The sequence below is a fragment of the Podospora pseudoanserina genome, chromosome 1 (genome assembly GCF_035222485.1).
Source record: "Podospora pseudoanserina strain CBS 124.78 chromosome 1, whole genome shotgun sequence".
NCBI classification, from domain to species: domain Eukaryota; kingdom Fungi; phylum Ascomycota; class Sordariomycetes; order Sordariales; family Podosporaceae; genus Podospora; species Podospora pseudoanserina.
Window position 1 is genome coordinate 5,621,282 of NC_085920.1, and position 27,353 is coordinate 5,648,634.

Below are 27,353 nucleotides of genomic sequence, written 5' to 3' on the forward strand. Positions count from 1 at the left end.
CACATCACCCACCCATTCTTTGCTTTCCACGCTGTAATTCCAACAAAAACACCCACAATTTTTCCCTTGATTCTTACGTAAACCCCAATAAGAAAGAAAGAACATCTATTCCATTACTCAGTTATTCGCATGAATCTCATAACCCACCAGCACCTCGGTATTCGTCCCATCCCACCCCCTCGTCCCCGCGGCCGAGATCATGATCCGGGAAGTAGGATCTATATACAAGCAGCTGATCACGCCTGCCCTCGGCGGCCCCGGAACGATCGTGAACGGAACTTTGCTGTGCTTTTGCGCTTTCAGGTCGGTGTCATACTGCAAGTCGTACAGCCTGAGAATATCATGACTGGCGCAGATGATGTGCCGCCCGTTGGGCATCGGCCTCACCGCCGACACGGCGCCGGAGCCGTTGGGGAGCTTGAGAACCCGTTCTGGCTGCCAAGACGAAGAAGCCTTGTGGATGGAGAATTCCTCCACTGTTCCATTGCGGCGGCCGGTGTAGATCTCGTTGCCTGAGAGGGACCAGCAGGCGCCCATGCACCAAGGGGGGACGCCGCGGCGGTTGTTGATCCGGGCTACGGGTTCGGGGACGCGTTTGTCCCAGATGCGGAGGGTGCCGTCTATGGAGGCGGAGAGGAAGGTTGACGGGTTGGAGGTCGAGGGGTCCTGGGCGGTGGAGGTGGCAAAGGAGATTGTAGGGGGTTGTGGTTGGGAAGGGGCGTCGGGGAGGGAGGTGTCGGCCGTTTGTTGGGTGGAAGAGGGGGGGTTGTTAGGGGGCGGGTCGGTGGTGGTGGAGAAGTCAAGGGACATTGTTATGCTTTCGTCTAGGTTATTGGTGTTGTTGCTGCCTTGGAGGGTGTGACTGCTGGTTTCGGATACGGTGTTGGCATCCGCTGGGTTCGTGGTGATGCCGTTTTGGGCTGGAGGTGGTACTGTATTGGTGTCTATTGGGTTGGTATCTTGTTGGCTGGGATCGGTACTGGTGACATCTAGAGGGGGAGCATTGGACATGTCGACATCGTCGAGGGAAAAGTCGGTTGATTGGCCCATGCCGTTGCTGTGGTTGTTCATTTCCATGTCCATCGCACGTGAGAACTCGTTGTCATCATCATCACCAAAGGCACCACCTCCGCCTCCTATTGTTTCGTTGTCGCCAAACAGAGAACCCGCTGGACTGCCAAACAGAGACTCGTGCTCAGGCGACCCCGTGTTTTCCGCACCATCTGGCTGTGCCGTCGCAGTGGCACCCATCATCCCTCCACCAGGCGCAGTGCTATAAAAGTTGCCGATTGGTGGCTTGTCGTTGTTGCTCTGAAATGTATCGCTCTGGACCATCACCTCGCTTGCTTCCGCTGGGATCGGAGCCGCGCCAGTAGGTCGGAGCTCGATAGCCGAAATCTGACTGGTACTGCCATCAAACCTCCGGACAATCTGCCCGTTATTGAGATCCCAATCCAAACATGTCTTGTCCCAACTCCCACTCAAGACACTCTTCTCATCTGGAGACAGCTGCAACACGCTGACAGCATTGGTATGCCCTCCCTCCCGCAGGCAGACAATCCTCTTGCCCTCGTCATGCCTGACACTATACAAATTAATCCCACCACTCTCCAACCCACTCAACAACCACAACGCCTCGCTGTGAACAGCCAAGCTATACACAGGAGATAACACCGCCTCCTCAGCCCTCGCCCCCGGCGGCAGCGGCTCCTCATTCCCCCAATACCCCATCAAGATCCCCGCCTTGACCACACTGTCGACAAAAGGGTGCCTCTGCGCAACTGTCAACTGTTGCTTCCCGTTGATGGTCCCAATCCCATCATACTTCCTCACATACCCATCCGACCCCCCCGTCATCCAATACCTCTGATCCGGTGTGATAGCAATAGCATTAATGCTCGTCGCCTGCGGCGCCGCCATGGTAGGCACAATATCGTAAAACGCAGCGGTCGTATACTCTGGCCGTATCACCGGCCGGTACTTCATCCCCCCCGACACACTCCCGCTCGCGGCAGAGGCGCGCCTAGTCCCCGGGTGTTGGTGGTGGTGATCGTCGCCGCCGTCGCGTGTTGTGCCGGCGCCATCGGGGGCAGACTGGGAATTATCATAGGCTTCATTCTCGGCTTCTGGTTCTGCCTCGGCCTCGGCGTCACCTTCCGCTTCCTCCTCGTCGTCTTGCTCGTCATCGTCGTTCTCGTTATCGTCTTCGGCGTCGTTGTCGGCTTCGATGTCTTCGACTTCCTCCATGAGTTCGTCAGCCTCGTTCTCGGAGGTCGCGTAATCGTCGTCCATCGCGTCGGAGGCGGGGAGGGTGGGTTCTGGTGAGTAACGCAAAGTATTATAGCTGCCTGAAACTTGGAGAATTGTGGTAAAACGAGGGTACCAAAAATACAAGTGTTTGAGTGGTAGAGTGCGAAAACGAAGAAAGCCAATGATGTGTGTTGTTGATCGAGGATTTGGCAATCAAGAAGAAGGTTGCTGGTAACCCAAAGAGCTCTCGACCAGGATCCCCGGCAGGCTTGTTTGCGACAGGATCGGTACGTACCTCTGTGGGGGACTTGTTACCCCGCAACTCCATATTCCTGCATCAATAAACATCAGGGGCTCGAGCATTCAGGGTCACTGACACGCAGAGAGAAGAGGATGCTCAGAATTAAAGCAACAGGTATTATTTTTGGTATAATTATTTTTAGTCACCGCAGTTCTTTAAAACCCCTGTGAAAATGCAGTCCGGAATCCGTACCTTACAAGACCAACACCCAAATCGGGAAATATGTACCAACGCTTAAAGGGATAAGTAAATACTCGACTCCAGAATAATAGCAATCAGAAATCCCTGGGTTGACCAATCCTCGTCTATAACCGAGCCAAACATAACCTCTTTTGCCCGTATGCAACCCGAGCAGGCAGAAATACTCTGTAACTGAATAGGGTCGCCGCAAACCCGACGATAGCTGAACCTGAGAACTCAACCTCAAAAACGCCCAGTTGTCTTCCTCGCACTGATTCTATTCATGGCAGATCGACGGAGGAACTCTCCCAGTTCCAGCTTGTCAGCATTCTCTATTTCGGTGACACAAGAAGAATCCGAGGGTGGTTTCCTATTCTCTTGACGATTGGGATGCAGCCCCAAACGAGCTGTGAATGGACGAGAAGTGGCGCCTGGGTTAGCTGAGGTATTCTTGACTCGAGTTCGGAGCGGAGAATAGCTGAGCAGAAGATCAGTGTTCTGATCCGCGAGAGACTGAGCTGGATTTTCGGCACCTGAGTCGTCCACAGTTGAGATGATGATGCTTGGGGTGGCAGGGGATGGGGAATCGTTTGGGTGAGCAGGCTCCTCCTAATCGGCACTACTACCCGGCGCCCCTCCTCTCCAAAGACCATAGAACCCCTCGCAGTTCTTCCACATTTTGATGGTTCCATCCTCGGACCCTGTGGCATACAGGTTTCCATCTGGAGAGAAAGCAATGGACCAGATGGGACCGTGGTGACCCTTGTGGACATCCAGCTCCTTGCCATCCTCCCAGCTGTAAACATGCGCCCAGGTTCCAGGTTCTTCTCCCACCACAAACTTCCTGCCTTTAAGATCCAGGCCCACACTAGCAATGCCATGGGGCAGCTTGAACTGCTTGAGCTCATCTTGTGCCTTCAGCCCGCCCCAAAAGCAGGCGGTCTTGCCAGCAGCAACCGCAAGCACGGGCTGACCACCGCCAATATCAGTGGGGGAGCTGTGCGATGGCGCAAGAGAGACAAGTTCGCAAGACTTGATCTCGGCTTCGAGCTTGATGGCACGTGTGCACTGCCTGGTAGGCAAATCAAACCATCGAAGCGTGTCTCCCGAGGCCGTAATCAGCACGCTGGGGTCCTTGGCCCAGACAATAAACTTGATGGGCTGTGTATGCACACCTTCGCCGATTTCAAACGCTTGTGAAGTCGGAATAGTAACCGGGCTAGCGGCGCCCTCGGACGTGGGTGGCTGCTCCTGCAAGTCAAAGATGCGGAGCTTCTTCTCGAAGCCTCCGGTGGCAAGCATCCTGGACTGGTCGAAGGGGTAGGCAACGGCCCGGACGATATGATCATGCTGAAGAACATACAGCAGCTCGCCGGTATGTGTATCCCAGACCTTGGCGGTAAAGTCTGCAGAGGCAGTTGCGGCAGTCGTGGCATCTGGGCTGAGTCTACCTTGCCATACCGCACCCTTGTGGCCAAGGAAGGTACCTATCCAGTCGCCGGTCTGTCCATCACGAAGCATGGGGTTACCATCTGAGAAAGAAGCAAGTTGTTAGTCCTTTGTTGATCAGATGAGAGGAGACAGGATAAACTAACCCTTGCAGGCAGAGATCATGTAGTAAATGTCCTGATTTTCCAACGGAGAGAAGCTGATATGGGGAACTGGGCGCGAGTGACCGTGGCAGGTCAACGGGACACATGATGGACGGGGCGTCGAAGCGTCACCCATTTTGAGAGGTTCGGGTATGGAGTATCGAGATGATGGTTATGAGAGAGGAGTCGTCGAGCGGAGGATGAGTTGAGTTGGGCAGCGAGGAAAAGTGCAGAGTTTGGCGAGCGAAGAGGCACAAAGCCGAATGGGTAGGGCAAACCGATGGACAAAGTTGAGAAGATATTTCTCTTTTTGTGGGAGGCGGTGGGAATCTAGAGGCGAAACACAAGCGACGAAAGAAAAATGAGCGAAAAAGAGTCGTAACAGGTCGTCAGAAAAAATCGTTAAGAAATCGTGAGATTAGGAGGGCAGGATGGTTGCCTCCCGCAGAGAGCCAAATTTTGCGGTGGACGGGGAAAGATCAATGTCGACTCTGCGACGACATGGAAACCCTCTTTGCGACGTCTGCTCGCTGGTGGGCGGGGTGTCCGGTGCCAAGACCCGCGGCCGTACCCCTCGTTGATCTGGGCGTTCAAGTCAGGGGCTGTCACTCCCCCGCAGCAGTCAGATCGATGGTGCAAGGGCAACACAACGTTGTGTGAACAATTGGACGTGAAGTGGCGGCAAGCATAAGGTCAGGTAGGTTTACGACGGGAAGCAACAGCTCAGTTTGGCTTTTAGCCAATCTGCAAGTATGGCTGGTGTCCTCCAGCAACATTACGACATCAGAGACATCAGCGAGCATCAGAGGATCGCTCGGCAACAATCCTGGCTCTAACCTTATCTGACTTCCTAGGTACTTGGAAGACTATGAATATGGAACGTGGTCTTGTAGACATCCCAACAAAACCCTGAAACCTACAAGGGCCCATATATATGTGGATATTGCTATGATGAGACGAAAGAAAAAACATGCCTCCTTGTTCTGCATGTAGGCCACCTCATGATATTGAAGCCTGACAGATATGGAGCTCCAAGAAGGCCCGTGCTGGAGATGGGAGCTTCCCCTGGGACCCGTCAGCCCGTCCGCAGCCACGCCGCTGTTCAACCCCTCCAGGAGCAACCAGCTTGCGGACTTTCGTCTTCCAACCATTTCCATTCCCACTATTCACTGTTAGCCTTACAAATCGGCAGCTCCATTACTCGAGTTTCCCAGTCAATCTTTTTTCATAAACCATCTCGAGTTATCGCAGGAGCTGCATCGACAACCAGCCTCGCGACGAACACCTGTTGCCGTCATTGCTCCACCAGCACTTTCATTGACTGACACCCATCGCTACGATACCCCGCCTACCTAAGCTCCCAGAGAGCCCAACCAAGATCGCGATGCCGGACTTCAAGCTCTCGGCCCAACTGAAGGGGCACGAAGCTGATGTGCGTTTCTAACTGATTTCTTCATGACTCGTTCAACTAACGACCACTTAGGTTCGTGCCGTTGCGTTCCCTTCCGCGAATCTCGTTGTCTCGACCTCCCGCGATAGAACCGTCCGTCTCTGGCGCAAGACTGCCCCGCAACCCCCGACATTTGATGAAACTATCGCCAGCCAGGGACATGGCTATATCAACTCGGTTGCTTTCTTGCCGCCATCTTCGGAGTGGCCCGAGGGCCTAGTCATTTCCGCCGGGTACGAGGCCATCATCGAAGTCAAGCGCCCAAGCCTAACTTCAACCGACAATGCCGATCGCCTTCTCGTAGGCCATGGCCACAACGTCTGCACCCTTGATGTTTCTCCGGCCGGGAAGTATCTGGTGTCCGGAGGGTGGGATGGCAAAGCCATCATTTGGAGAACGGACAAGTGGGAGCAGGCTGCCCAGCTTGCCCATGATGGTGAAGTGAAGACCATCTGGACGGTCTTGGCATTCGATGAGAATACGGTCATTACTGGCAGTGCCGATGCCCACATCCGCATCTATGACATTCGAAAGGTCAACAATAACAACGAAGTAGAACCAAGACGCACTCTAACAACCAATTCCGTTGTGCGCGCCTTGTGCAAACTTCCAACTGGTCTGAAGAAGCACCCAAGTGGGGCCGACTTCGCCAGCGCCGACAATGACGGCATCATCAGGCTGTGGAAGTTAGACGGTACAGAGGTCGGAGAACTGCGTGGCCACGACAGCTTCATCTACTCCCTCGCTTGTCTTCCCAACGGCGAGATCGTCAGTGGTGGTGAGGACCGAACAGTCCGGGTATGGAAGGGGTCAGAGTGTGTCCAAACAATCACGCACCCTGCGATCTCAGTATGGACGGTAGCCGTGTGCCCTGAAAATGGAGACATTGTGTCAGGTGCCAGTGACCATACCGTCCGAGTTTTTACCCGTAACCCGGACCGGGCGGCGGATGCTGAGGCTTTGGTCCAGTTCGAGGAGACTGTTCGTACATCGGCGATACCACAACAGCAGCTTGGGCCTTCGATCAATAAGGAACAGCTGGATCCCCACACTTGGCTCCAAACCAACGTGGGGCAGAAAGATGGGCAAGTGAAGACGGTTTTGGAGGAGAATGGCACAATCGGTGCCTACCAGTGGTCACGAGGTCAGATATTTGACATGATATGCAACTCAGGAGCTCAGACACTAACGTCAAACAGGTGAGCAGCGATGGATCCATGTCGGCACAGTCGTCGACTCGACTGGCAGCACCGGCCGCAAGGTTCCATATAACGGCCAAGAATACGACTATGTTTTCGACGTTGATATCAAGGAGGGGGCACCGCCACTCAAGCTCCCTTACAACCTTTCTCAAAACCCTTACGAGGCAGCAACCAAGTTCTTGGGTGACAACGAGCTGCCAATATCATATCTCGACCAAGTGGCCCAATTCATCACTTCAAATACCCAAGGTGCGACGATTGGCCAATCCTCAGGGTTGGCTGATCCGTATGGGACAGAAGCCCAGTCCGTAGCTGATCAATCATCACAACCGTCGCCCAAGTTTTTGCCGCATACAGACTACCTCGCCCTTACGGTAGCCAAATCTGAGCCTGTGTTGAAGAAGCTCAAAAGCCTTAATGAGAAGCATATCCTTGCTGGCAATAAGCACATTTCTATGAACCCGAGTGGCCTCAACGTTGTCGAGCAGGCTCTCCAAGCTACCATGGGAGTGCAAGCTGCGAGTCAGAAGGGGAAGTTACCCCCAGCGCTCAACGACGCGACCCAAAGCGTTTTGAGCATCACCACACAATGGCCGTACAGCGATCGACTTCCTGCTCTCGACGCACTTCGCTGCTTGGTCACCTGGCCGGGTGTCGCCACTGTGACCGATCCCAGAGGCGGCGATATCGCTAACACTGCGCTCAGAAGCGCGCTCGATGTTCAGTCCCCAATTCAAACCGACACCCCTTTAACCGAGTTAGCTCACGGGGTTGATGTGTCTACCGTCAACCCCAACAATGTCATGATGGCACTCCGGACCATTACCAACCTGTTCACTACACTCGAGGGGAGACAGCTGGTCACATCGGACGCTACCAACATCACGACCGTTCTCGGCAGAATTGCTGGCCTCGGAGAAGGCCTAAGTCCCATTGGGGCAGAGAACAACAACGTCCAAATCGCCTTGACGTCCGCAATTTTCAACTTTGCTTGCTTGGGCTTCAACGAACGCAGCACGGTCAACTTCACCGTCATCTCCAACATCTGTGAGATTGCTGCGGCTGTTATCAGCAGACAGAGGGATGCTGAGGTCCTCTTCCGCGCAGTCATGACGCTTGGCATGGTTCTTTCCACCGGTGGCCAGGCCCAGCAGGTAGCCAAGGCCCTCGAGGTTGGGGAGGCGATTGGTGAAGCGGCCAAGAAGTCGGGAGAGGAGAGGATCAAGTCGTTGGCAAAGGAGTGCTATGGTTATCTGAGGCAATAAGTGTGACACGTGGTGAATGAAGTGTGAGGGAATATTGTATATATGAGGTTACCCAGCTACCTCTAATGCTTTGCTAATACAGCAGAGGTCCGACGCGGAGGGCGAAAAGGGAAGGGATGGAGGAAAGAGTTACAGTACTTAGGGACAGAGATTAGAGCCTTTGATGTTACAGACATGGGTTAGTAGGAGGCAACGAGATGTTATCCCACTTGGTTTCAGTATAGTGACAGTCTACTCTTGTCTCACGTAGTCGCTATCAAGTTCAGTCGCCTTTCTCGCTCACCTGTTCGGGGATGAAGATGCCTTCCCGTTGCTCTACGAAAATAGCCCCTGAAGCCACCCGGCCCCCCCGGTTGTCTATGTCAGACATCAGGAAACTTGACTTGCGGGACTGTTGTTGGTTGGTGTGGTGGGTGGTGGTGGTGTGAGAAGTGTATCTGCTGGCGCCCGACGCAACGGTGACGGAAAACGTGATTTGAGCCGCTTTACTCCCTAACTGAACACGCCACTGAAACCGAAACCTGGGCGGAGAAAGCTTGTCACTTTAATCCGGCATTTGGGCGGCGGCTGATGAGGGGGTTTTGGTGCTTCAGGGTTGATGCTGACTCTGTCTGCTACAACTTTCTCACACTGGGGAGGACTCTTGGGTGGTTTACTGGATGGTTGGATGGTTTACTGGATGGTTGGATGGATGGGGTTCCCGAAATCCGGAGGTAAGATGGTTGGAGATGAGATGTGGGTTGGTCAGTGCAAAATCGCACCAAGCAAGACAATCCAATGTTTTGTTCAGAATTGTTTCGAATTTTTGCAGCTGCCTTTTCTGACAATTTCTATTCGAGGTAGCGTAAAAACAGCCTCAGTTTGTGATCCTGTCTACTCCCTGCCTTGAGTAACAGTCTGCTCCTCTGCCAGCTCTCTGTGACAAGAGGGAAAAAAGTTGTAAGTGAGAAAATATTAAACAACGAGAAAAGAAAATTCCCCAAAACCAAAAAATCACAAAAAAAAAAACGGGCAGATATAGTACCCTCCCAAAAAATATCTTTCCTTCACCCTCTGTCCTTGAACGCCGTCCAGAAATGCCAACACGAGATCCTGGTTTTGCCTTCAGGATCAAAAATATACAAAGTGCCAAACAGTGACACACGCAACCTGCCTGCCAAAATTGTGACGGGTCACATCATAGCAGCGCCCACAAACCGCCGAGAGCGAGTGGGACGTAGCCGAGCCATGCAAGAGTTGAGCCGCTGATAGTCAGAGATCGTGCCGCGTCGCTAGTGAGGTTGACTGCTCCTTGTCCGGAAGCACGAAGGGTGAGGGTGTACACGTCCGCGACGCCGATGTCGGTGCTGTTGAAGCAGTTGGTCTCGTTGACCTCGGCCAGTCTCGAATCGCCTGGTTCGACAAATGTGATGTCGACGCACTGCCGGTATTGTTAGTATCCATCGCCCTACGTGATGAAAGCATCGAGAGGATGGGAACGTACCGAGTAGAGAGCAGCGCCATGTACGGCCAACTCAACAACCTGAATTGTGGCATTGTCGCCAGCCTTGACCGTCGCGTTCACTGGCAGTGGTACTTGAGGGAGGCAGACGGTGCCGGGATACGGGTTCTTTGATGGGCCGAGGAGTTGGAAGGGGGGAACCATGGGGAAAGACATGTTGGGGGGACCGCCCGGTGGTCCATCTTCGGGGCCTTCAGTACCGAAACCCATGTTGACGTAGACCATTGCTGTTGCGTGGCCTTGGAACCAGCCGGGTTGGAAGGCGATGGCGCCGCCTTTTGTTGACCAGTAGGTTCGGTTTGTTGTTACTTCCATGCCGCCACCTAGGGGAGAAAAGTTAGCAACTCATGTCTTGGGTTGTGTAACGGGGGAGGGGCAGCCTGAGATGAGAAAGATGGGGAGGGGAGCTTACATGGATACATCCATTGCATGCCGTATGGGAAGGTTTTGTTGGTGATGAGGTTGTTGCCTCTCCATCCTGGATATGTGATGACAATGTGAGCAGAGGCGACAGTGGCTGTTGTCAGAGCCGTGAGAAACGTTGATGTAAGCATTTTGGCGAAGTGTGTCGTTGGATGCGATATGTGAAGGTGTAACCAAAGTTTTGCGTGATCAGAGCCTCACGAGGGCTTTCCCTTTCAATTCCGGCTCTTCTTTTTCTCCAAGAAAAAACCTCTCAGTCGAATGTCTCAATTCCTCCTTCTAGATCGCCAGTTCTTTGCCGATCAATATCTATATCACTGTCCTGGTCTGGTAGTCCCAGTGTCGACCGACGGAACGTCTGTATCTGGAGTTGAGATTTGTGAATTCGGTATAAAAAAGACAACCGCAGAAATAAGAAGCAGGGAAAAGGCCAGAAGAACAGGTCGTGCTGGGCGGACGGGAGGATAATATCTGGTGGTGGTGGCCCATCGGCCCTATGTATGCAGCCATTCCCCTCTCCTCTCCAGCCGCCCAGTGGTCCCTGTCACCCCCCATGCCCAGTCACCTTCACACCCTTCCACCGCCGTGACCCGACTTTGCCATGCTGAAGCACCAACAGGCACAGCAATCTGGGCGGCTTTTTGGCAGCAGCATGCACCTGAGCATCCCGACCACTCAGAGGGCACAAAAAACTTGAAGGGGTGCGAGCTGTGCATGCCGACCCTGCCGACCCCCTGCCCCGAAGGGAGCCCACGGCCAATGAGCGGGCAAAGGTGGCCGCTCGGCTGCTGGGCAAGTCGCTAACCTGGGGCGATATCGTCAAGCCTTCATGCTCGAATCTGCATACTATCACCATTTAACACCGACGGCTCTCCCAATTGAGAACAATGGGGAGCTGGCCTGGACATGGAATTCCTAGTGCATCTGGGAAAAATCTAGAACGGCGATCTTCGTAGAGGCGCAACTATAGTTTCGACTGACACACCAGCCCACACTGATTTAGACCTGCAGTGTCGCTCCGGAGCCGTGATGCGGGGTCCTGATGAGAGAGATTTTGGGACTTTCTGCCATCGTGCTACACCAGCAGGTTGCACAGAAAGGCTGGTGGTGGTGGTGCTTGGCGGGGTTCCAGTCACATCAAGCTGATCACAGAGCCATCTCCACTGTGTGCCGTCTCCCCTCCAACCTTTCCTCACAGCTAAGCGCCCAGCCATGTGTCTGGGAACCAATCAAGATCGGGCATGCGAACGGCTTGGGGGCGATCTGTCAACCCTCGGATTCTCTCTCCCTTCAGCAAAAACCCTCGACCGAATTCTTTTCCGCGGGAGTGTGGTATCGGTTCTCGATGCAGTGCGACTCTGCGAAGAGCTATTTCTGACTGGGATGCATTCTTCGGTTCTGCCATTCTGGCCCTCAAAAGGCGCAGCCACTGTAGATCAGTGAATCACGGCCAGCTTGGGTGAAAGCTGATTGACTGCGAAACAGCCCTACCTATACACATTGGTGGCTGGAGCTTTCTGGTGTTCTCAAGAGCCGGATGCTCGGACGAATGACTTGCATCGCGGGATGGTCAAAATAGTGGCCGCGTCAACAGTCTGGTGTGTGTAACGCTTCTGCAGCCCATATATGAAGTAAGCTGACTGCTGGTACCCGAGCTCGGCATGTCTGGTGGTGAAGATGTCATAAACTCGGGATAGAAATGGGCGTGAATCGGAATCAATGAATAGCAGGAAGCAAAAGGCATTTCCTCTGTTCGATATGATGAGGATTCATGAGTCCCTGACAAGACCAGCCTGACCAGGTTCAGTGCCCAGTGGATTATGGGAAGCATCGCGATTAAGTGGGCCAATCCCAACCCTGAGATCTTCCCTGCATAAACCAGAGACAGTTTAAACACGGAAGGCGGTAAACGTGTTTCTGCCTATCGAATTTCTTATCGCACAACTGCCCCTCGGTTTGGCTTGCTTCTACACGGGGAACCCTGCAGGAGAGCCGGTGAATTGGAGCGACTTGCAAACTTGGAGCTTTTTTGAACCATTTCAGTCTATCAATTTTCAGGATCCTTTTCGAGCACGTCTGTGGCACATCATGGCTGACACCGGAGCCGAGTGGAATCAGGTCAAGCGGAAAGGCAGAAAACTTCGCCATGTATCCAAACCAGTAGCTGATGAGAAGGCTCCTTCGGACAATCTGCAGCCAAACCCAAATCCAGAATACTCTATTGGTGATCTCTCAAAATACCACGACGGTGTGACCAGAAAATTCGAGCAGTCTGCATGCTGGCAGAAACTAGAGAAACTCCTCGACTCGGCTCTCTCATCACGTCAACAACTACCACGCATTGCCAGGGCAGTATGTCTAGGGACAGGACCATATGATCCAGCCGATGGCAGTTCTCAAGCAAGGTGGACAGCTCACATGCAGACAGCTGCATTCTGTGCCATTATCAATACAATTCGTGGGTCATGATGGACTGGTGCAACTCACAGATGGGGGCTAATCAAGAAGGGATCAGGATCTAAAACAAACCAAGAAATCAAGTGTTTCATTCAAGAGCCCCGATTTACACAAATTGATAAGGAATTCTGCAGCAAACTCGATCTCGAGGCCGTTGACAGTCCAGGTGGATTCGATCTTGTTGATGAGAACACACTGCTCTATGCCATACATCTCGAACTTGAAATCTGCAACCTGGCCATGAGAAAATCTCTGCCGACCGTTTTCATTGGTACCGGCTTGGATGAATGGCTACGGGTGGTAGATGGCACCCAGGAGAGACCAGGGCATCTCCATCGTTTTTTCAAGTTGGAGGACAACTATCACAAGCTCCCTTTTCCGGATCTCGATTACATTTTCTCAAGCACCAGCATATACCTGAAAGAAGATCAACAGACACACGATGGGTGTGAGCGAGGCCATATCGAGGAGGCGGGAAAAGAAAAAGTGGGCCAACAAGATACTGAAAAGAAAGGGGATGAAAAGACTGAGAGCAAAACGAAATCTCAGTCTTTGGAAGATCAAGACGCTGCTACCAAGAGCGATATCGATTCTCTGAGGCTTGATAAGCTTGTGACTTAATATGAATCCAGATTGACACTAGTCCTGTCTCAGAGTGTCCCCCAAATGGTCCAGCTTGAGGATACCTTGGGCTGTGAGATTATCGAGCGTTTTTCTTTGGAAAGAAAAGTTCATTGTATGGAGGTGTGCCACTGGTTTATGAATACAGGTGGAAACCTTTGGTAGGATATCAGCACAGAGGACTTGCACAGACGATTATTATCCTCAATGGCAGTCAGTGTATCTGTAACTGAACCAACTTCAGTTTGCTGTTTTGTCACAAGAAGGTCACCGGGTTGGCAGTTCTGGCCCTTAACCGTATCATATACAAAGCAAAGCGTCGGTATTCCAACACTCAATCAACAACCAGATTTACAGAAGACCGTCTTTTTATTCTATTCCAAGACATAAAACGCCATATCCCACCCACGAACACCCGTCGTTTGTCACCCGTCATCCATCAACTTGCAACGTTCTCGCCTCTCAGGTGCCGCACACGCCGCTCCCAACATGCAACATCACGGAGAGTTTCCGCAAACCTCTAAAAACGTGTTGCTGTTGCAGCCCCCCCACACTGAATACCACAGGGGCCCGCATCCAGAGTCGCAAGGTCAAAGCGCAGCGCTCGCGATCCAATCTTCGCGAAATTGCGATGACATGGGTTGGGGTTCATTCTGCCCACCTTGCGTTTTCCATTGTGCTGCATGACGAGAATTCATTCTCTCCCTTTCTTTCCTTCCTTTTTCTCGTCTTGCACTCCGGCAACGCGCTCCGGCGCCCTTAAGTGACAAACAATCAGCATCGCGAAGTCGGCCGACGATTGTGTGACGGGATTGAGGGACTGCGAACAACATTGACTGAGCGAGATGGACCCGCGGGTATAACCGAATCATGACGGAGCCCTCAGCGCGCCAGGGACCCCCGTCCCACCCTGACGACATCGCCAACACCAACGACAACGACCACATCCAACACCGTGTACGGTTTGCTGAGGAGGGCCCAGAACCTGTCATCTACCAGCACAACCCAAGACGACTCCAAGATGATGAGCCTTCGCCGCCACCAGGTCCGGCTGTGTTTTGGGATGAGAACGAAAGCATCGCTCCAGCTCGGAACCAAGATCGGAACAGCATCGCGAACACGGCCGATACAGCAAACCTAGCTCAGTATACCTTCTACCGCGAGCCCACACCTCCGCCATACAGGCCGGATGAGAAAGGGTATGGGAATGATGCCGCCAGCGGCAGGATAGCTCTGGCATCCAGCGCCGGAGGAATTCCCGAAAGCGAACGCCGGCTTCATCTTCAACCCCAGAGGAGCAACTGGAGCGATGACGAGACAATGAGCCCAGTCGCCAGGAGAAAGCTTCTCTGGATTATCATCGCGGTTGCAATCGTGATTATGATCGGCGTTGCCGTGGGCGTGGGCGTTGGCGTTGGCGTAACAATGGCTCGCAAGTCTGCGGAAGCTCAAGAACAGGCCGAGTCCTCCACGACGCCGCCAGTCTCGGTGATAGGCTCCAGTCCCACGCCAACACCGTCAGCAACACTCAATCCTGACCCCTCCGTTATATCGTCGACATCTTCAGACGCACACACTTCTTCAACAGTCTCTTCCTCTACGCTCACTGTCCCTTACCGACCGCCAAACCCTCATTCTGACTGCCCTGCGGCAAACAACACCATGTATCAAGTCCCGGGCTCCCACAAACGCTTCCTTCGCCTCTGCGGCATCGATTACCACGGAAGCACCTCTTCTCGTGATCTAACCCACATGTACACGGCCTCCATGGCGGATTGCATGAACAGCTGCGCTTCGTTTGACCAGTGCACTGCCGTCGGATGGGGGTTTCTACCCGGCGACACGGGCAAGGAGCACCGCTGCTACATGAAGACCGACCTCAAGACCGGCCATGCGGCAACAACCGATTGGTGTTTTGCCATGCTACAATAATTTATTCACGTATCGCCAAACTGGCGGCATACCCACCTTGCTTATCTCATATTTGGACTCTTTTTCGACTGTGTATATCATTATTGAACACATGCTGCAAAACACTTGGCGCATTTTGGCAACCAGGATGGATTTGCAAACAGATACCCCTTTTTTACACATGACACCCATATCGACACGCTCACGCGAAAACACACAACACACAAGACAACTTTCTAAGGCTTACATATAATTCTTAATGATGCTATTATATTTCTTTGGGGTTGGAGGTTTGGGGACGGATTTGGAGCGGAAGGGGTTTAGTACTGATGTCTTTTGGGCGGGATATCTTGAACGACGGAGTTTGAGAGGAAGGGCTAGTTTGGGGGTTTAATGAAGGGCTGGGAGCAAGATATGCTGTCGGCGAAAGCGTCGGCAGGGAGATGATACGGCAGTTGTGGACCTTTTTGGTCTAATGTACCGTTATTGCTTCTCGAGTAGCCAGCACGTCGTGGAGAGAAAGATAGACACTGCAATTTGAGGTCAAGGCCTTGGAAGGTACCAGAAACGCCCTCTGCTATCTTACAATCTCTGCAAATCAACTTTTAAAGGCTTACGACTATATATCCGTCCTCTATGACTGTCTTTGGTGGCCCTGCTGATATCTTTCTAGGCCCTTATCCCCAGTAGTAGTCTGCATTAGTTTTCGTCCAGCATTAACAGACGTGGGTTGGGTTCGAGCACGGTAGTTACACGCGCGGCATGCGGTTGTAGTTGCAAACACAGTTGAGGCTGGTTCTGGGCGTGGAGTCTTTTCAGTGGGAGCAAAGGTGACTGACCCCTGGGGATAAGTTCGAGGGTTGTTTTGGGTTTTCTATGCCTTGCAGTCTTCTCATGATGTCAGCAGCCATGCGGTCTCGTTGGATAGAATTGTGTGGATTACTGAAGAACGTCTTTTTTTATACTATCTAAACCATCCTATAAACTTGTCGCATCCGTGGGTTCTGTGCTTGTGAATTGCGACAGTATAATTTTGCAAGCATATTCCACTGTCAACCCCTCAAGACACGGAATCTTCAGTCACGACAATCGTCAAAGCCTTTCTTGTACGTCTGAACCGTCCTCCCGTCCAAAACAGCTCCATGAGCTTGGGCGACTTGTTCGCAACGCCCTGGGACATCGCCGCCTCAGCGATAAGTTTCCTCGTCCCGGCCGCGTCAGGGAAACGTCTCCATGTCGGGTGCAAGATAATCTCCTCCTGGCCCTTCAGAAGCTGGTTAGGCAGCTGGATGAGCTCTATCTCTTGAGCTGTCCATATTGGCTCTGTGGCGTTGTCCTTTGGGAGTTCAGACTCGAGGATGGAGAGGAGGGACTGCCATATCGGTTGGTCTGTGGGCTTGCCGCTGACATGGTTGTCATGTCTCAGAGATTTGGCTAGGATGTCACGGAGGAGGGTGGGGTGGTTGGATAGTTTGTCTGAGGCGTCCAAAGTGAGGAGGGGGCGAGGCAGGAGGTCGTTGGGGCGTTTGAGGAGGGTAGATGAGGCTGACGAGCGGAGGAGGGCGTCTTGAAGTTTCGTGCGGTAGGCTCGGGTGCTTTGTCTTGATCGGGGTTTCTTTTTGGCTGCTTTTTGGAGGGCATTTTGGTGTTGCCAGAAGGAAGGGGAGGCCCAGCATGGCTGGTGGATACCGTTGATGATGCGGCACATGGTGGGTGGTTTTTGTTGGGGCTGAGATTGGTGAGGTGGGTTTGCGTTTGTCTACATGATGAGCAGGAAACCTGGCGCATCGGGGCTTTTTTATCCATCTTCTCGTCGACCTCATGCTGATGATGCTGTTGGGGGTTCAGGGGTCGAAGTGGAGTGCCAAGATGCGGTTGCCTGGGCTGCCTTGAGCTGCCTGAAGTTGGAGGCAAGGGGTTCATGGGCACATCCAAAACAGCCTGAAAGGAATAGAAATTTGCCATAATATCAAAGTTTCGAGGATGAATAGGAATACTTCTCGATTATGTGAAGACCACCCCCGACTGGTTTAAAAGGCTTGTACATGCTTATTTGATACCTCCCAGCTAAGGCATCTTTTAAAGCTCCCCGTCTCCTGAGGAGGCTGACTCTCTTACAAGGCCTCTTTCCATCAGATATCACCAGGAATTCCAGACCTAGAGTTTGCTCAAACGCCAGAACACATCAGGAGAAATTGATTTAAACATTATGTCATTACTTAAGGATGGTAACTCTAAGAGATCCAAACCAGCCTCTCAATAAGGTGAAAACCAAAGTAGGTAGGCTCTTAACAAAAAGGTACACTGTAGCCCGGTTCAGTTAAGACTAAGGTATCTAGTTGAGGGTTGACAACGCTCGAAGCATGAGTGGTTGCATTTACATGGCCTGGTCTGGATATGATAACTATTTCTTTTAGTCAAGGGGCAAACAGAAGATCCATTATCGTCGCCATGCTTCTGCTAGTAGGTACATCTAGCTGGATCTGAATGATGGGGGCGGGGTGTGTTGAAAGTTGCACTTTCCATCTTCATGACGGGACCGCGACATCCAGTTTGACACCAGGAGCCTGATCCCCGGGCCAGCAAACACATGTCTCCTACCCCACATGAGAAAGCAAAGAGAGCAGGCTGCCGATGAACTGCCTAATAAAAGTTTGTCTTCTTCACTCTGTTTCTTCTGTTACCCCGCCGTTACTCAGGCTTCTTGACGTTCAACCTTTACCAACACTTCACGTCAATTCCTGTCCGAAAGGATCACCGGTCACTAGCTTAAACCAAGTGAAAAGGGAACAATGTCGTCTCAAAAATCTGACAAACCGTCCAACAACCCATATTACGGGGACCCATGGAACTCTCCTCCACCCACAGGCGACCCGTGAAGTTCTCCTCAAACCACAGGCAAGCCATGGAGTCCCTCAGCGCCCACCAGCGATTCTTGGGCATCAAGACCTACGGGTTTGTCTTCGGGCGTCAATGAGGACACTTATTCTCAATGAGGTTCTGTCGCTATGGGATACGCAGACAACGTGGATTACTATCGGGCCAGCTCCGCAGCAGATTACCCCCCTCAAATTGGATATCCTCCTTATGGCCAATACATCTCTGGTGATCAGTATTTCGTTTCGAATGAAATTTTGGCCAGGACGAACCAACCGTTAGAGATAGGTATTCATCCCAGGAAGGATATATCCGCCAAAATGGAGCACCCTCCCAGCCCCACGGGAGTTATGAAGACGAGTCTGCGCCTGATTCGATGCCGTCAAACACCAGCTCGAGCCTTGCACCGGAAGACAACGAAGAGGATAAGCCAGACGATCCCTATGAAGCCCACCTCAATTTGGACTTTTCAAAACTCAAATTGAAAGATATTGATCAAACACTACGGTTACGGACAGCATGATGATTTGGAATCGGGCACTTTTGTGGAAGAGGAGCAAAACGGCACAGTCGTCCTTCTAAGCGATCAGGGCTCTTACCCAGGCGAAGAGGGGAATTCTTCGTTCCCGAACGACAACTACTTCTTGTTGAGCACTGAAGAGTCAACTCATCAATCTGGGGGCTCGAAAAAGCATTCTGCTCCACAAACCAACAAGACACTCCAAGAAGCAAAGAGCCATAGTCACAAATCCAGCCGAAGGTATTGCTCTTCTTTCCCCAAAGACGTAAGTAAACCATTGCCTCTTAACTTTAGGCACAAACTTCAGACTGACAGGCGCGTTTGGAATATAGGAGTACGATGTAACGATCTACCTCTCGAACTTTGCGGGTGTGTCGGCAATACTGGTGAGAGCCAGGTACGATAACACCAACACCCTCGGGCCAATTATCAGCAGCAAACTGGCTTAGGAACTCGGTTTTGACAAAAGAATGCCTCTTGAGACAAGGGTCTGTGAAGCTTATATGATTCCAGGCCAGGCGGACTTGTCTTTCGCAGTGGGAACGGTTAATCTAGCCGTGCAATTTGACAGCTCGACAGCAGGCGCCCCAACTGTGCTCACACTGAACATGCTTGATACTATATTTCAAGACTATGACGTCCTACTTCCCGTCTACATGTTACCGGGCTATGAGGATGATTACGATCCAACCGCGGTACCAGCTGTCAATGCACCACAGGGCCCAAAGAAGCCGAGGGACCGGGGTATGTATCTCGCATTCAATGGACCAATGAAACTATCTTGTACATCGCTAATGTGTCACTAAACTTAGAAACCGAAGAGAAAATGAAGGAACAAAAACGGCGTCAAGAGGAAGAAGCAGCAAGACGGGAACGAGAGAGGCAAGAACGCAAAGCATGGGTTGCGCGGAGATGGCTGCTCAAGTCTGCTTCATCTCGAAGCAGGTAGTGGATGCAATCTGCCAGCATATACCGGCTGGACCCAAGTCAGCAAGTTGTACTTTAAGGGTTCGTGCAATCTTTGTAACTTGGAAGTAATAAAGAGGATATATTAGCACATACCTTGGGTGGGGCCGTTGATGGTTCCATGCCACGTCTGGCATCTGTCACCATTGTACGGGCCGCGTCTCAGCTGGACATTTTCGTTGGCTCGAAGCGTGCGGTATGAGAAACCGAAGCTGTACCAGAAAGAATTCTCGGAGGGAAGCACGCGGACGTTGTATGCTGGGTTTGTGAAGTGCCAGGCGCTGCCGGTGCCTGGAGGTAGAAGAACGAGATGAAATGTTAGCCTTCTGTATAACCGAGAAATTGGACTGTTGTCAGTGAGCACCTACACCAATCCCCCGAATATGCGTTCACCGTAATGCTTGTGGTTTGGCGCTTTTCAACCGCAGCGGACGGCAGCAGCCCCCTAGACTCAAGCACGTCCTCATATGAACCGAGGTCTTGCTGGGCACGAATCCAGGCCCAGCCGAGGGTTCCTGGCGTAGCGGTGTAGAAACCGTCACCTTTTGTAGCGTCGTCAGGGACTGGACCCCAAACATCAACCCCCAAGGCGGTGGCGTTGACGATTGACTCGGGAATGAGCTTGGCTGGAATAGCAACGGGATTCTCCCTGGGAGTAATCTCATTCGGGGCAGCAAAGACCGCCACCGAGTGGAAGGCAATGACCTCGGAAACTATGATAGAGAAGCGCATCTTGGTGATACTGACTGTGAAAGCAACTGCTTGAAGAGGGTTTACTGCGGTGATGGTAGTGATGGTGATGATGAGAGAATAATGGTTCTTCTGGCGACAACCAGCCTCTTTATACCCAAATCCCGTGGCTGCTCAGGCTAATGTGCCATAGCGTTAGCCAACAATGAGCTCTAACCATTGAAGTCTTTTTGGTGACTTTGATGGACAGTTGCCCTGATGTTGGTCCCATACCCAAGGTATCTCCAACAGGTAGGTAAGCCTGCGCCCTATGTATAATATATTTTACCATTGCAGATGTTGTTGGGCTTACTGAGATGATTCTGCATGTCTCGTCTATTCAATGAACCTTCATCTCTTTTCTTGGTCTATTCTGCACTAGAGATCGGGCTGAGGTTGAATCAGATGCAGGTAGTAGATGATTCAATATCAATTGACCTTCTTATGTCTGACCGTAATGGATTATACTACACCAGATGGTCTGATAGCATAGAGTGCCATGGAGATTTTCCGGGTGAAATAGAGGGCCTAAATAAGGTTTGCCTGACCACCCGTCTTGGTAAGCACCTCGCGTACCGGACTCTCATTTATGACTCCTTGGCAGCACCTTCGCAGCTTCAAGCTCACCGAACACATCCGAGAATGCCTTCCATGTATCTTGATATCTACAAGCCGGAGTGTGTTAGCTTAAATCCACAATCACCTCAAAAGCACAAGAACTTACCCAGTCCACCCAAACTCCCTGGCCTTACTCATACTAACCACCAGATCGAAATCCCTCCCCAGCTCAAAATCCACAAACGCCCACGTCCCCTTCTCTAACCCATCCTTCTGCAACCCTTCCTTCTCCGCCAACCTCTCCCACGCCTTTTTGACATCCTCCTGCTTCGCCCACTTGACCAAACTCACCCTCTGACTCAGCATGTTCCTCTTCACCCTCCCCTCCAACCCCAACTCCTTCTCCCAAGCCTTAATAGGCGGCGCCTCATTCATCTCAAATTTCCCTGCCAGTTCCCCAACTTCTTGTTGAAACTGCCCCTGATCAACCTCCATCCCAAATCTCCTTGCCAGCCTGGGCCACATATCCTCCCAAGTCTGCACATCCCCATTCACCACATTAAACGCCTCATTCCTCGTCTTGTCCTCGCACACAACCCACTCGCAGAATTCCGCGTGGAGCTTGGAGCTAGTGTAGCAGTCAAAACCCAAGTAAAACCCCTCATTCCCAGGAAAAGCCAGTTTCCTCCCTTGCTCCTTGCAAACAGCAGCGTAAATTCCCAGTCCGGAAGCCAGGTTCATAAAGTTCCCGTTCGCAAAACCGATCACATCATTAGGGTAAGTGACGTTCCATCCAATATGGGGGTTAGCCTTGCAGAAATCATGGAGGATATCTTGCTGTCTGTAGTAAAAGTTGGGCGGGTAGATGTTCTGGTCTGTAAGCCAGGGATCAGATTCCATCATCGGGTTCTTGGCGCGGCCGAGGTGGACGCCGTACTGCTTGCATCCCGTGACGAGGAGGATCCGCTTGATGGATTTGGCGGCACCGGTGAGGGTGAGCGCGCGGAGGAAGTTGGCGAGCATGTCGCCGTTGACTTTCCAGTTTTCTTCCTCGCTGTCCTTTTGCATGTAGGCTGCGAAGAAGACGTATTCGCCTGAGACGGAGGCAAGGTCTTTGGCCATGTCTTCGGCTGAGTGGAGGAGGTCGATGTGGTTGTGGACTACGTTGGAGGGGTAGTCGTCTTTTTTGGAGCGGGAGAGGGCGTGGATCGTTTTCCATTTTGTAGGGTTGAAGGCGAGGCGGTAGACGATTTCTCGGCCGAGAATGCCTTGGGGGTGTGTTAGTGAGAGGGATTGGAGAGATGGGGATGATAAGGGGTTACATACCGGTTGCGCCGCACACGATTGCTGAGGACATCTTGACTGGATATATTTTTGAATTTTGACCCCACAGGAACGAAATAGCAATGATTTAACGTGATGGCAGTTTTTGAGGTGAAAATTAGGGTGGTCTGGCTTGGTTTGAGAATTGTGAGATGTGCTTCTGTTACTTGTGAGGTTGATATGGTTTGCGAAAATGGATGACGTCAAATGACAGGTCCCAAGATCTTCACCACAGTGCGGCCCCATTTATGTCCATGATATCACCACAAAGAGCCGCCGAATGACAAGCAACTCCCCTACATTACCAGTTATTCATCGATGTATATGTCCGCCAAGCAATGGTGGCCCTTGTGGTTGCTGCCAAGACAGAAGACGACCGTTGTTGTTTTGCTATCCCTGTCAGGGACTCAGGGGCACGGAGCAGCCTTTCTCTAGCCCCATCCAAGGCATCTATATTTGGTATGAGCTTAATTTGACCACCACTACAGGCAAAAACAACGACAATTCTCCCACACACGCGAAGACATCTTGGAGTGTGGTCCGGAGACGGCGTCGGGGTATACGAAAGCGGCACGGGATCGTGGTACCAAGATTTCGGCCAGGCGCCAAAACCTTCTCAACAAATGCGGCGAACAAAACAGGAAGCTGGTCGGAGGCAGTCGAGAGTAGGTTCTGATGTGAGGTGGTGGTTCCTGGCGGCGTGTAGCCCCTCAAGCATGAGATCCAATCGATTCCATCGATCGAGACATGGTGAGGCGGAGAAAGGGCTTGTTCGGCGACCATGTGGGGGTACTCGGGACTGCGGACGTTACTAAGGAGGGTACTACTGCTCAGAACAGAGGTCTACGACATGTCAGTTTTCGTTTCTCGTGTCTTCCGCACATATCATGGCTCGGCAGTCGGCACAGAGATTGAACGCGTTGTTGATATCGTGACGGACCAGTTGCGATGTAACTCAGGTACCGCAGTCGAATGACTTGTGTCATGATGCTCATGCAAGGAGCTAATTGTTCGTTCCACCGCATGGAACTGCAAGTGCAACGTTTGATACCCGGTGAAGATCTAGAACCTTTTCAAAATGGGGGTCCAGACTTTTGTCTTCAATGGAGGACGAGAAAGATCCAGCATCATACCACCTTGCCGAATGACGGTGATACATTACTCTTCTGTTCACCGATCATATGATATCATAGGTAAGTTCAACCATCACAGCCTCAATGCCGTTACGATTGACGCTATGGCATGTCTAGGTTTCAAGGTTCAAGTAATCGCCGAAGGTGCCGCAAGGTCGGCGACGTTGTCAAGGAGGCGAGATCTGAGCAATAGCTGGTCGGTTCTTAATTCTACTTGCAATGCGGAACTGTGGGGTAAGAGTTAGCAAATACCCCAAACTGATGAAGGATGTTGTCATCGGGCCGAACCTGACTTCTTAAAGAGCTTCTCCAGCGTCGGATCAAGGATGTCACGTTGAGGGTCCTGGAACAATGTCAGGGATTGCGACGATATGGGGTAGATGCTGTAGCATGGGGAGGCTGTGCACCTCGATGAAGAATGGCGGTCACTCAGAGGAGCAAATAAGGCTGCAGCAACTTTTGCATGGGGCTTGGTGCATGCCGCGTCTTCCAATTCGTTGCTTCCGTCTGTTTACACATTATCTGGGTGGACATTGGGGTGAACCAGTTGTTGCACTTGTTCCAAAGCCATGCTGAGGCGCAATCCAGACCTTTGCTGTTTCTGGGTGTTCCATGGCAGAAGCCACTATCTCCAAGTCTTGGCTTTTGCGGACTGCGCTCCGTCCTGGCGCAGTCCAGTCAATGTGCGAGGGGCAAGCAGCACCCATGCCGTGGGCACCGGCAAAGCGCCCGTTGTGTCTCGTGCTGCATCACCGATAACTGATAGGTCGAAAATAAGTGGACAGAGACCGCCGGAGAAGGGCTTATTTGGGCCAGCTCCCGTCCACGGCAGTGCGACAGTGCAAGTCCCCGATCACCGCCCGCTTCGTCCAAGTCCTGCCCGAGGAGGAGTGTCGATTGTGAGAAGACTGTGCATTATCTTTCGACATTCTTTCCCAAAGCTGTGGTCAGTGGCTTTGGTGGCTTCAATGGTTTCAACCGCTTCAACCGCTCAAACGTACAGTGCTACTAGATACCTTACCAGATATGGTTGGATGGCGCCGGCATCGCCGCCAGGTGGAGAGCTGGTTGCTCCTCAGTCCCCTCTCTGGGGCTGCAGCAAGTGCAGGGGACGTACAGCACTAGCTCCCAAGGTCTCGGGAAATGAAGCATCTCATCCAACAGAACCGAATGGCCGTTGAAAGCCGGGGGAATCTGGAGAGCCACCGACTGCCGCTTCCATGACAATACCCCACCATGAACCGCAGCACTTCCCCTCAGTCGGCCGCTTTCACGACCGAGATATCCTTCAGCCGTCACATCGTGGGCAAGAGCGATAAGCTTCCTGCCTGATCGGGTTGCACTTTGTGAGCTGAAAGTCGGCCGAGACCAGCGATAGGCCAATCAGGCTCAAAAAAGAGGCCGAGAGGTAGCTTGAAGCCAATCACAGCCGTCGAATTCTGCTGCCGGCAGGTCCAGCTCCACGGGTATGGCAACCCCCTTCAACTTGACCGCCACGTTGCTTGTCTTTGACAATGAGTCTGTGCAGGGACCCATCCGTAGGGCTGATGTCCTTTCTGGTTGAGGGTACGTATCACACGGGAACTGGCGAGAGCACTGCAAGTCATGCTCGTGTTTCATCACCAGACAGCTTCTACTTCCACTGCTGCCATGCATCACGGCTTGATTGCTCGGAGGATGCCGCAGCATTTCCCTCAGGTGTCACTCAGATCGTGGCGAAGGCCAAGAGAAATCCCTCTCTACTCGATGCTCCCCGAGGCTCAGCATGAGTTCACTTGTTCATAAGTAGAGGCGATACCTGCCCGATCAGGCTTCAATTTTGACGCCATATTCACTCATGACAATCCGCTTACACATCAATGTTTTATTTAACTCTTAAATACTGCTCATAATACTACCCACAATGTCTCCCACCTCATCAGCTGCTTCGAAGCAAAAGACTCGACAGGTGTGGACTCCAGAGGAGGACCATGTCCTTTCAGAAGCTGTCAGGGCTGGTAAGTCAAGTCTATCATTGCCCAATCACCCCGCCTTTGTCCTACCAGATGTAGCTAACAAGCCTCCTCCCCACCGCAGAAACCCCAGCACACGGCCCCATCAGTTGGCACAAGGTCGCCTCCCATTTACCGGGTAGGAACAATAAGGATTGTCGCAAGAGATGGCACTATAGCATTATCAACACCATCCGGAAAGGCACGTGGACAAAAGACGAAGACCAGAAGCTCAAGGCCGCAGTGGAAGTGTATGGAGCACGCTGGAGCAAGATTGCAGAGGCAGTGGGCACTCGCAACGGGGATCAATGCTGGAAGCGGTGGTACGACTGTCTTGATCCCAGCATTGACAAAAGCCCGTGGACATCAGACGAGGTATGTCACGCCACGAGATGAGACACATACCCTCAAGATTGTCTAACACAGTTTAATTTAACAGGACGCGAGACTCCTCCACCAAGTAAGCAAAAGCGGTCGAAACTGGAGCGAAATCGTACACAAGCACTTCCCCAACCGCACCTCCCTGTCCGCCAAGAACCGATACAGCATCCTCCAGCGCAAGCAAGAAAACGCGTCCAAGTCTTCCTCCAAGAAGTCCGCTATCACATACTCCACAGCTTCAAGCCCAAGCCCAGGGCCCAGTCTCAACTACCTCAGCCCCCCTTCCATCGCATCCAGCAGCACCAGCACCCCAGAGCCAGAGTCGTACCCAGAATGGTTCGTCAATAGCGGCAACAGCCAGCCTTCCAATATGGACTTTGGCTCACTAGACCAGGGATACTCCCAGCCTGGTGGGTGGTACCAAGGAGGGGCGATGAGCACATCCCACTCGCCAAGTCCTCAGCTGGGTGGTGCTGGGCTGGAATGGACCACCACTGGCTCGAGTGACACGACTTGGAGCTCACCTGATATGAGCATCATGCAGAGCTACTCGCCTGCTCCTCCAACCCTGCTGCCGCAACAGTCGTTGGGTTTCCCGGAGCTGGATTATTCCCAGACTCGGCAACCACCTCAACAGCAGATGTATGAGCAGTTGTCTGCTGTTGATGGAAGTTTATCGGGATACAACATGCTGGGAATTTACCAGACTGATGCGTTGGTGTATGAGCAGAGTGAGCAGCCGGTGATGGGCTTTACTCAGCCGATTGGATATGGGGGTGGACAATGCTGGTGACGGGCGTGGAATGTCTCGATAATGGAAAAATGTTCATTCTGTCCCTCTTGTAGCGACAGAGAAAAGCGCAGGGTTAGTTGCATGGGTCTGGAGTTTTTGCATGCCTGGGTTGGGCTTTTGGTTTTCTATTTATCTTACTTTTAATGCTATCTGTCGGAGAAACTCCATTGAATAGAGAAAAATGACATTTCATAGGTATCCAAGATGAGATGGGTTTGTGATGTCGTGTCAACGAGTGAACTCATCGATGCCGAAGAATGACGGGGGAATGTGGAACATGCCCCCAAGGAACCATGGTGAGGCGTGGGCGCTGAGACTTAATAGCAGAGTCGGTCTTTTTTCTTTGAGAGATGTCTGGTTGGCGTTGAGGTCCATGACACGGAAGTTCCCTCCGAGAGATTGAGGTAATAAAAAGAATGTTTGGTTTGCGAGCCTTGTTGTCCTGCTGAACAATCTTCAGCCGGAACAAGAACAATCTAATGGTATTGTTACTGAGCCACTAGCATGCATGACTGCGTAGATGGTCTGGGGTTAATTGGAAGGGATATAGGGACTTTTAGATACTTGCTGTTAGTAGTTGGAGTTGGTGCTGCTTGACAGCTCTCGGATAAGGAGAATAGAGGGAGTGGGTTGGGCAAAAAAAGGAAAGTAGAAAACGTCAAAAGAACAAAAGAAATTCTCATCCATCTGAAGGATCCTCCCTGGAATGACCCAGGTCCCCTTCAACCCCCAGATCGTACTATAATCCAACATGATAGCAACACTGAGCTTCCCCAGTCCTCAGCTCCTCCTCCGAGGAGGATACGACTACAAACGAGCAGAACTAGCTAAGCGCCAGGTACACTAGAAAACTGGTTGGAACAGCATTGAATCGAACCCATAACTTCTGCACTGCTGGGAGTCGACCCAGCAGACAGAAGGGATGAGAG

General features: G+C 52.0%; 10 protein-coding genes across 10 annotated transcripts; 4 read left to right on the forward strand and 6 right to left on the reverse strand.

Moving 5' to 3' along the window:
• Positions 1 to 117: 117 nt before the first annotated feature.
• Positions 118 to 2,292, reverse strand: SPT8 (Transcription factor spt8; the record flags this gene model as incomplete). The annotated part of the gene is made up of 1 exon (XM_062942853.1): positions 118 to 2,292. The coding sequence occupies one exon, from the start codon at positions 2,290 to 2,292 to the stop codon at positions 118 to 120; it is 2,175 nt and encodes a 724-aa protein (XP_062805873.1).
• A 337-nt stretch (positions 2,293 to 2,629) lies between these two features.
• QC764_116060 (uncharacterized protein) lies at positions 2,630 to 5,058 on the reverse strand. The gene is made up of 2 exons (XM_062942854.1): positions 4,327 to 5,058; positions 2,630 to 4,263 (listed from the first exon to the last, which is right to left on the reverse strand). Exons 1-2 carry the CDS (start codon positions 4,457 to 4,459, stop codon positions 3,341 to 3,343), a joined length of 1,056 nt encoding a protein of 351 aa, XP_062805874.1. The 5' UTR covers positions 4,460 to 5,058; the 3' UTR covers positions 2,630 to 3,340.
• A 114-nt stretch (positions 5,059 to 5,172) lies between these two features.
• On the forward strand, positions 5,173 to 8,524 carry lub1 (WD repeat protein Lub1). Its single transcript, XM_062942855.1, has 3 exons — positions 5,173 to 5,755; positions 5,807 to 6,917; positions 6,973 to 8,524. The coding sequence occupies exons 1-3, from the start codon at positions 5,708 to 5,710 to the stop codon at positions 8,238 to 8,240; spliced, it is 2,427 nt and encodes an 808-aa protein (XP_062805875.1). The 5' UTR covers positions 5,173 to 5,707; the 3' UTR covers positions 8,241 to 8,524.
• Positions 8,525 to 9,163: 639 nt separating this feature from the next.
• On the reverse strand, positions 9,164 to 12,010 carry QC764_116080 (uncharacterized protein). The gene is made up of 4 exons (XM_062942856.1): positions 11,656 to 12,010; positions 10,154 to 11,562; positions 9,724 to 10,064; positions 9,164 to 9,660 (listed from the first exon to the last, which is right to left on the reverse strand). Exons 2-4 carry the CDS (start codon positions 10,293 to 10,295, stop codon positions 9,418 to 9,420), a joined length of 726 nt encoding a protein of 241 aa, XP_062805876.1. The 5' UTR covers positions 10,296 to 11,562; positions 11,656 to 12,010; the 3' UTR covers positions 9,164 to 9,417.
• On the forward strand, positions 11,437 to 13,242 carry QC764_116090 (uncharacterized protein; the record flags this gene model as incomplete). Its single annotated transcript, XM_062942857.1, has 3 exons — positions 11,437 to 11,762; positions 11,820 to 12,622; positions 12,680 to 13,242. The coding sequence occupies exons 2-3, from the start codon at positions 12,253 to 12,255 to the stop codon at positions 13,240 to 13,242; spliced, it is 933 nt and encodes a 310-aa protein (XP_062805877.1). The 5' UTR covers positions 11,437 to 11,762; positions 11,820 to 12,252.
• Positions 13,243 to 14,112: 870 nt separating this feature from the next.
• Positions 14,113 to 15,174, forward strand: QC764_116100 (uncharacterized protein; the record flags this gene model as incomplete). The annotated part of the gene is made up of 1 exon (XM_062942858.1): positions 14,113 to 15,174. One exon carries the CDS (start codon positions 14,113 to 14,115, stop codon positions 15,172 to 15,174), a length of 1,062 nt encoding a protein of 353 aa, XP_062805878.1.
• Positions 15,175 to 16,213: 1,039 nt separating this feature from the next.
• On the reverse strand, positions 16,214 to 16,861 carry QC764_0018870 (uncharacterized protein; the record flags this gene model as incomplete). The annotated part of the gene is made up of 1 exon (XM_062940028.1): positions 16,214 to 16,861. The coding sequence occupies one exon, from the start codon at positions 16,859 to 16,861 to the stop codon at positions 16,214 to 16,216; it is 648 nt and encodes a 215-aa protein (XP_062805879.1).
• A 2,335-nt stretch (positions 16,862 to 19,196) lies between these two features.
• On the reverse strand, positions 19,197 to 20,381 carry QC764_116110 (uncharacterized protein). Its single transcript, XM_062942859.1, has 3 exons — positions 19,885 to 20,381; positions 19,613 to 19,807; positions 19,197 to 19,526 (listed from the first exon to the last, which is right to left on the reverse strand). The coding sequence occupies exons 1-3, from the start codon at positions 20,246 to 20,248 to the stop codon at positions 19,471 to 19,473; spliced, it is 615 nt and encodes a 204-aa protein (XP_062805880.1). The 5' UTR covers positions 20,249 to 20,381; the 3' UTR covers positions 19,197 to 19,470.
• A 91-nt stretch (positions 20,382 to 20,472) lies between these two features.
• On the reverse strand, positions 20,473 to 23,841 carry QC764_116120 (uncharacterized protein). Its single transcript, XM_062942860.1, has 5 exons — positions 23,667 to 23,841; positions 23,548 to 23,602; positions 22,130 to 23,486; positions 20,970 to 22,071; positions 20,473 to 20,910 (listed from the first exon to the last, which is right to left on the reverse strand). Exons 3-5 carry the CDS (start codon positions 22,158 to 22,160, stop codon positions 20,829 to 20,831), a joined length of 1,215 nt encoding a protein of 404 aa, XP_062805881.1. The 5' UTR covers positions 22,161 to 23,486; positions 23,548 to 23,602; positions 23,667 to 23,841; the 3' UTR covers positions 20,473 to 20,828.
• On the forward strand, positions 22,422 to 26,666 carry QC764_116130 (uncharacterized protein). The gene is made up of 4 exons (XM_062942861.1): positions 22,422 to 23,319; positions 23,377 to 25,256; positions 25,336 to 25,625; positions 25,690 to 26,666. The coding sequence occupies exons 2-4, from the start codon at positions 25,163 to 25,165 to the stop codon at positions 26,422 to 26,424; spliced, it is 1,119 nt and encodes a 372-aa protein (XP_062805882.1). The 5' UTR covers positions 22,422 to 23,319; positions 23,377 to 25,162; the 3' UTR covers positions 26,425 to 26,666.
• Positions 26,667 to 27,353: the final 687 nt, after the last annotated feature.

Coding starts and splice junctions, on each gene's coding strand:
- QC764_116060 (XM_062942854.1), bottom strand. CDS start 4,459: ATGGGTGACGCTTCGACGCCCCGTCCATCATGTGTCCCGTTGACCTGC. Junction 4,264..4,326: donor CATGATCTCTGCCTGCAAGG/GTTAGTTTATCC, acceptor CTTCTTTCTCAG/ATGGTAACCCCATGCTTCGT.
- lub1 (XM_062942855.1), top strand. CDS start 5,708: ATGCCGGACTTCAAGCTCTCGGCCCAACTGAAGGGGCACGAAGCTGAT. Junction 5,756..5,806: donor TGAAGGGGCACGAAGCTGAT/GTGCGTTTCTAA, acceptor ACGACCACTTAG/GTTCGTGCCGTTGCGTTCCC. Junction 6,918..6,972: donor TGCCTACCAGTGGTCACGAG/GTCAGATATTTG, acceptor AACGTCAAACAG/GTGAGCAGCGATGGATCCAT.
- QC764_116080 (XM_062942856.1), bottom strand. CDS start 10,295: ATGCTTACATCAACGTTTCTCACGGCTCTGACAACAGCCACTGTCGCC. Junction 10,065..10,153: donor CATGCAATGGATGTATCCAT/GTAAGCTCCCCT, acceptor TTTCTCCCCTAG/GTGGCGGCATGGAAGTAACA. Junction 9,661..9,723: donor ATGGCGCTGCTCTCTACTCG/GTACGTTCCCAT, acceptor CAATACCGGCAG/TGCGTCGACATCACATTTGT.
- QC764_116110 (XM_062942859.1), bottom strand. CDS start 20,248: ATGCGCTTCTCTATCATAGTTTCCGAGGTCATTGCCTTCCACTCGGTG. Junction 19,808..19,884: donor CGCATATTCGGGGGATTGGT/GTAGGTGCTCAC, acceptor TTCTACCTCCAG/GCACCGGCAGCGCCTGGCAC. Junction 19,527..19,612: donor CATCAACGGCCCCACCCAAG/GTATGTGCTAAT, acceptor ACTTGGGTCCAG/CCGGTATATGCTGGCAGATT.
- QC764_116120 (XM_062942860.1), bottom strand. CDS start 22,160: ATGTCCTCAGCAATCGTGTGCGGCGCAACCG. Junction 22,072..22,129: donor AATCGTGTGCGGCGCAACCG/GTATGTAACCCC, acceptor CACACCCCCAAG/GCATTCTCGGCCGAGAAATC. Junction 20,911..20,969: donor AGGGAGTTTGGGTGGACTGG/GTAAGTTCTTGT, acceptor TCCGGCTTGTAG/ATATCAAGATACATGGAAGG.
- QC764_116130 (XM_062942861.1), top strand. CDS start 25,163: ATGTCTCCCACCTCATCAGCTGCTTCGAAGCAAAAGACTCGACAGGTG. Junction 25,257..25,335: donor TTCAGAAGCTGTCAGGGCTG/GTAAGTCAAGTC, acceptor TCCCCACCGCAG/AAACCCCAGCACACGGCCCC. Junction 25,626..25,689: donor GCCCGTGGACATCAGACGAG/GTATGTCACGCC, acceptor TTAATTTAACAG/GACGCGAGACTCCTCCACCA.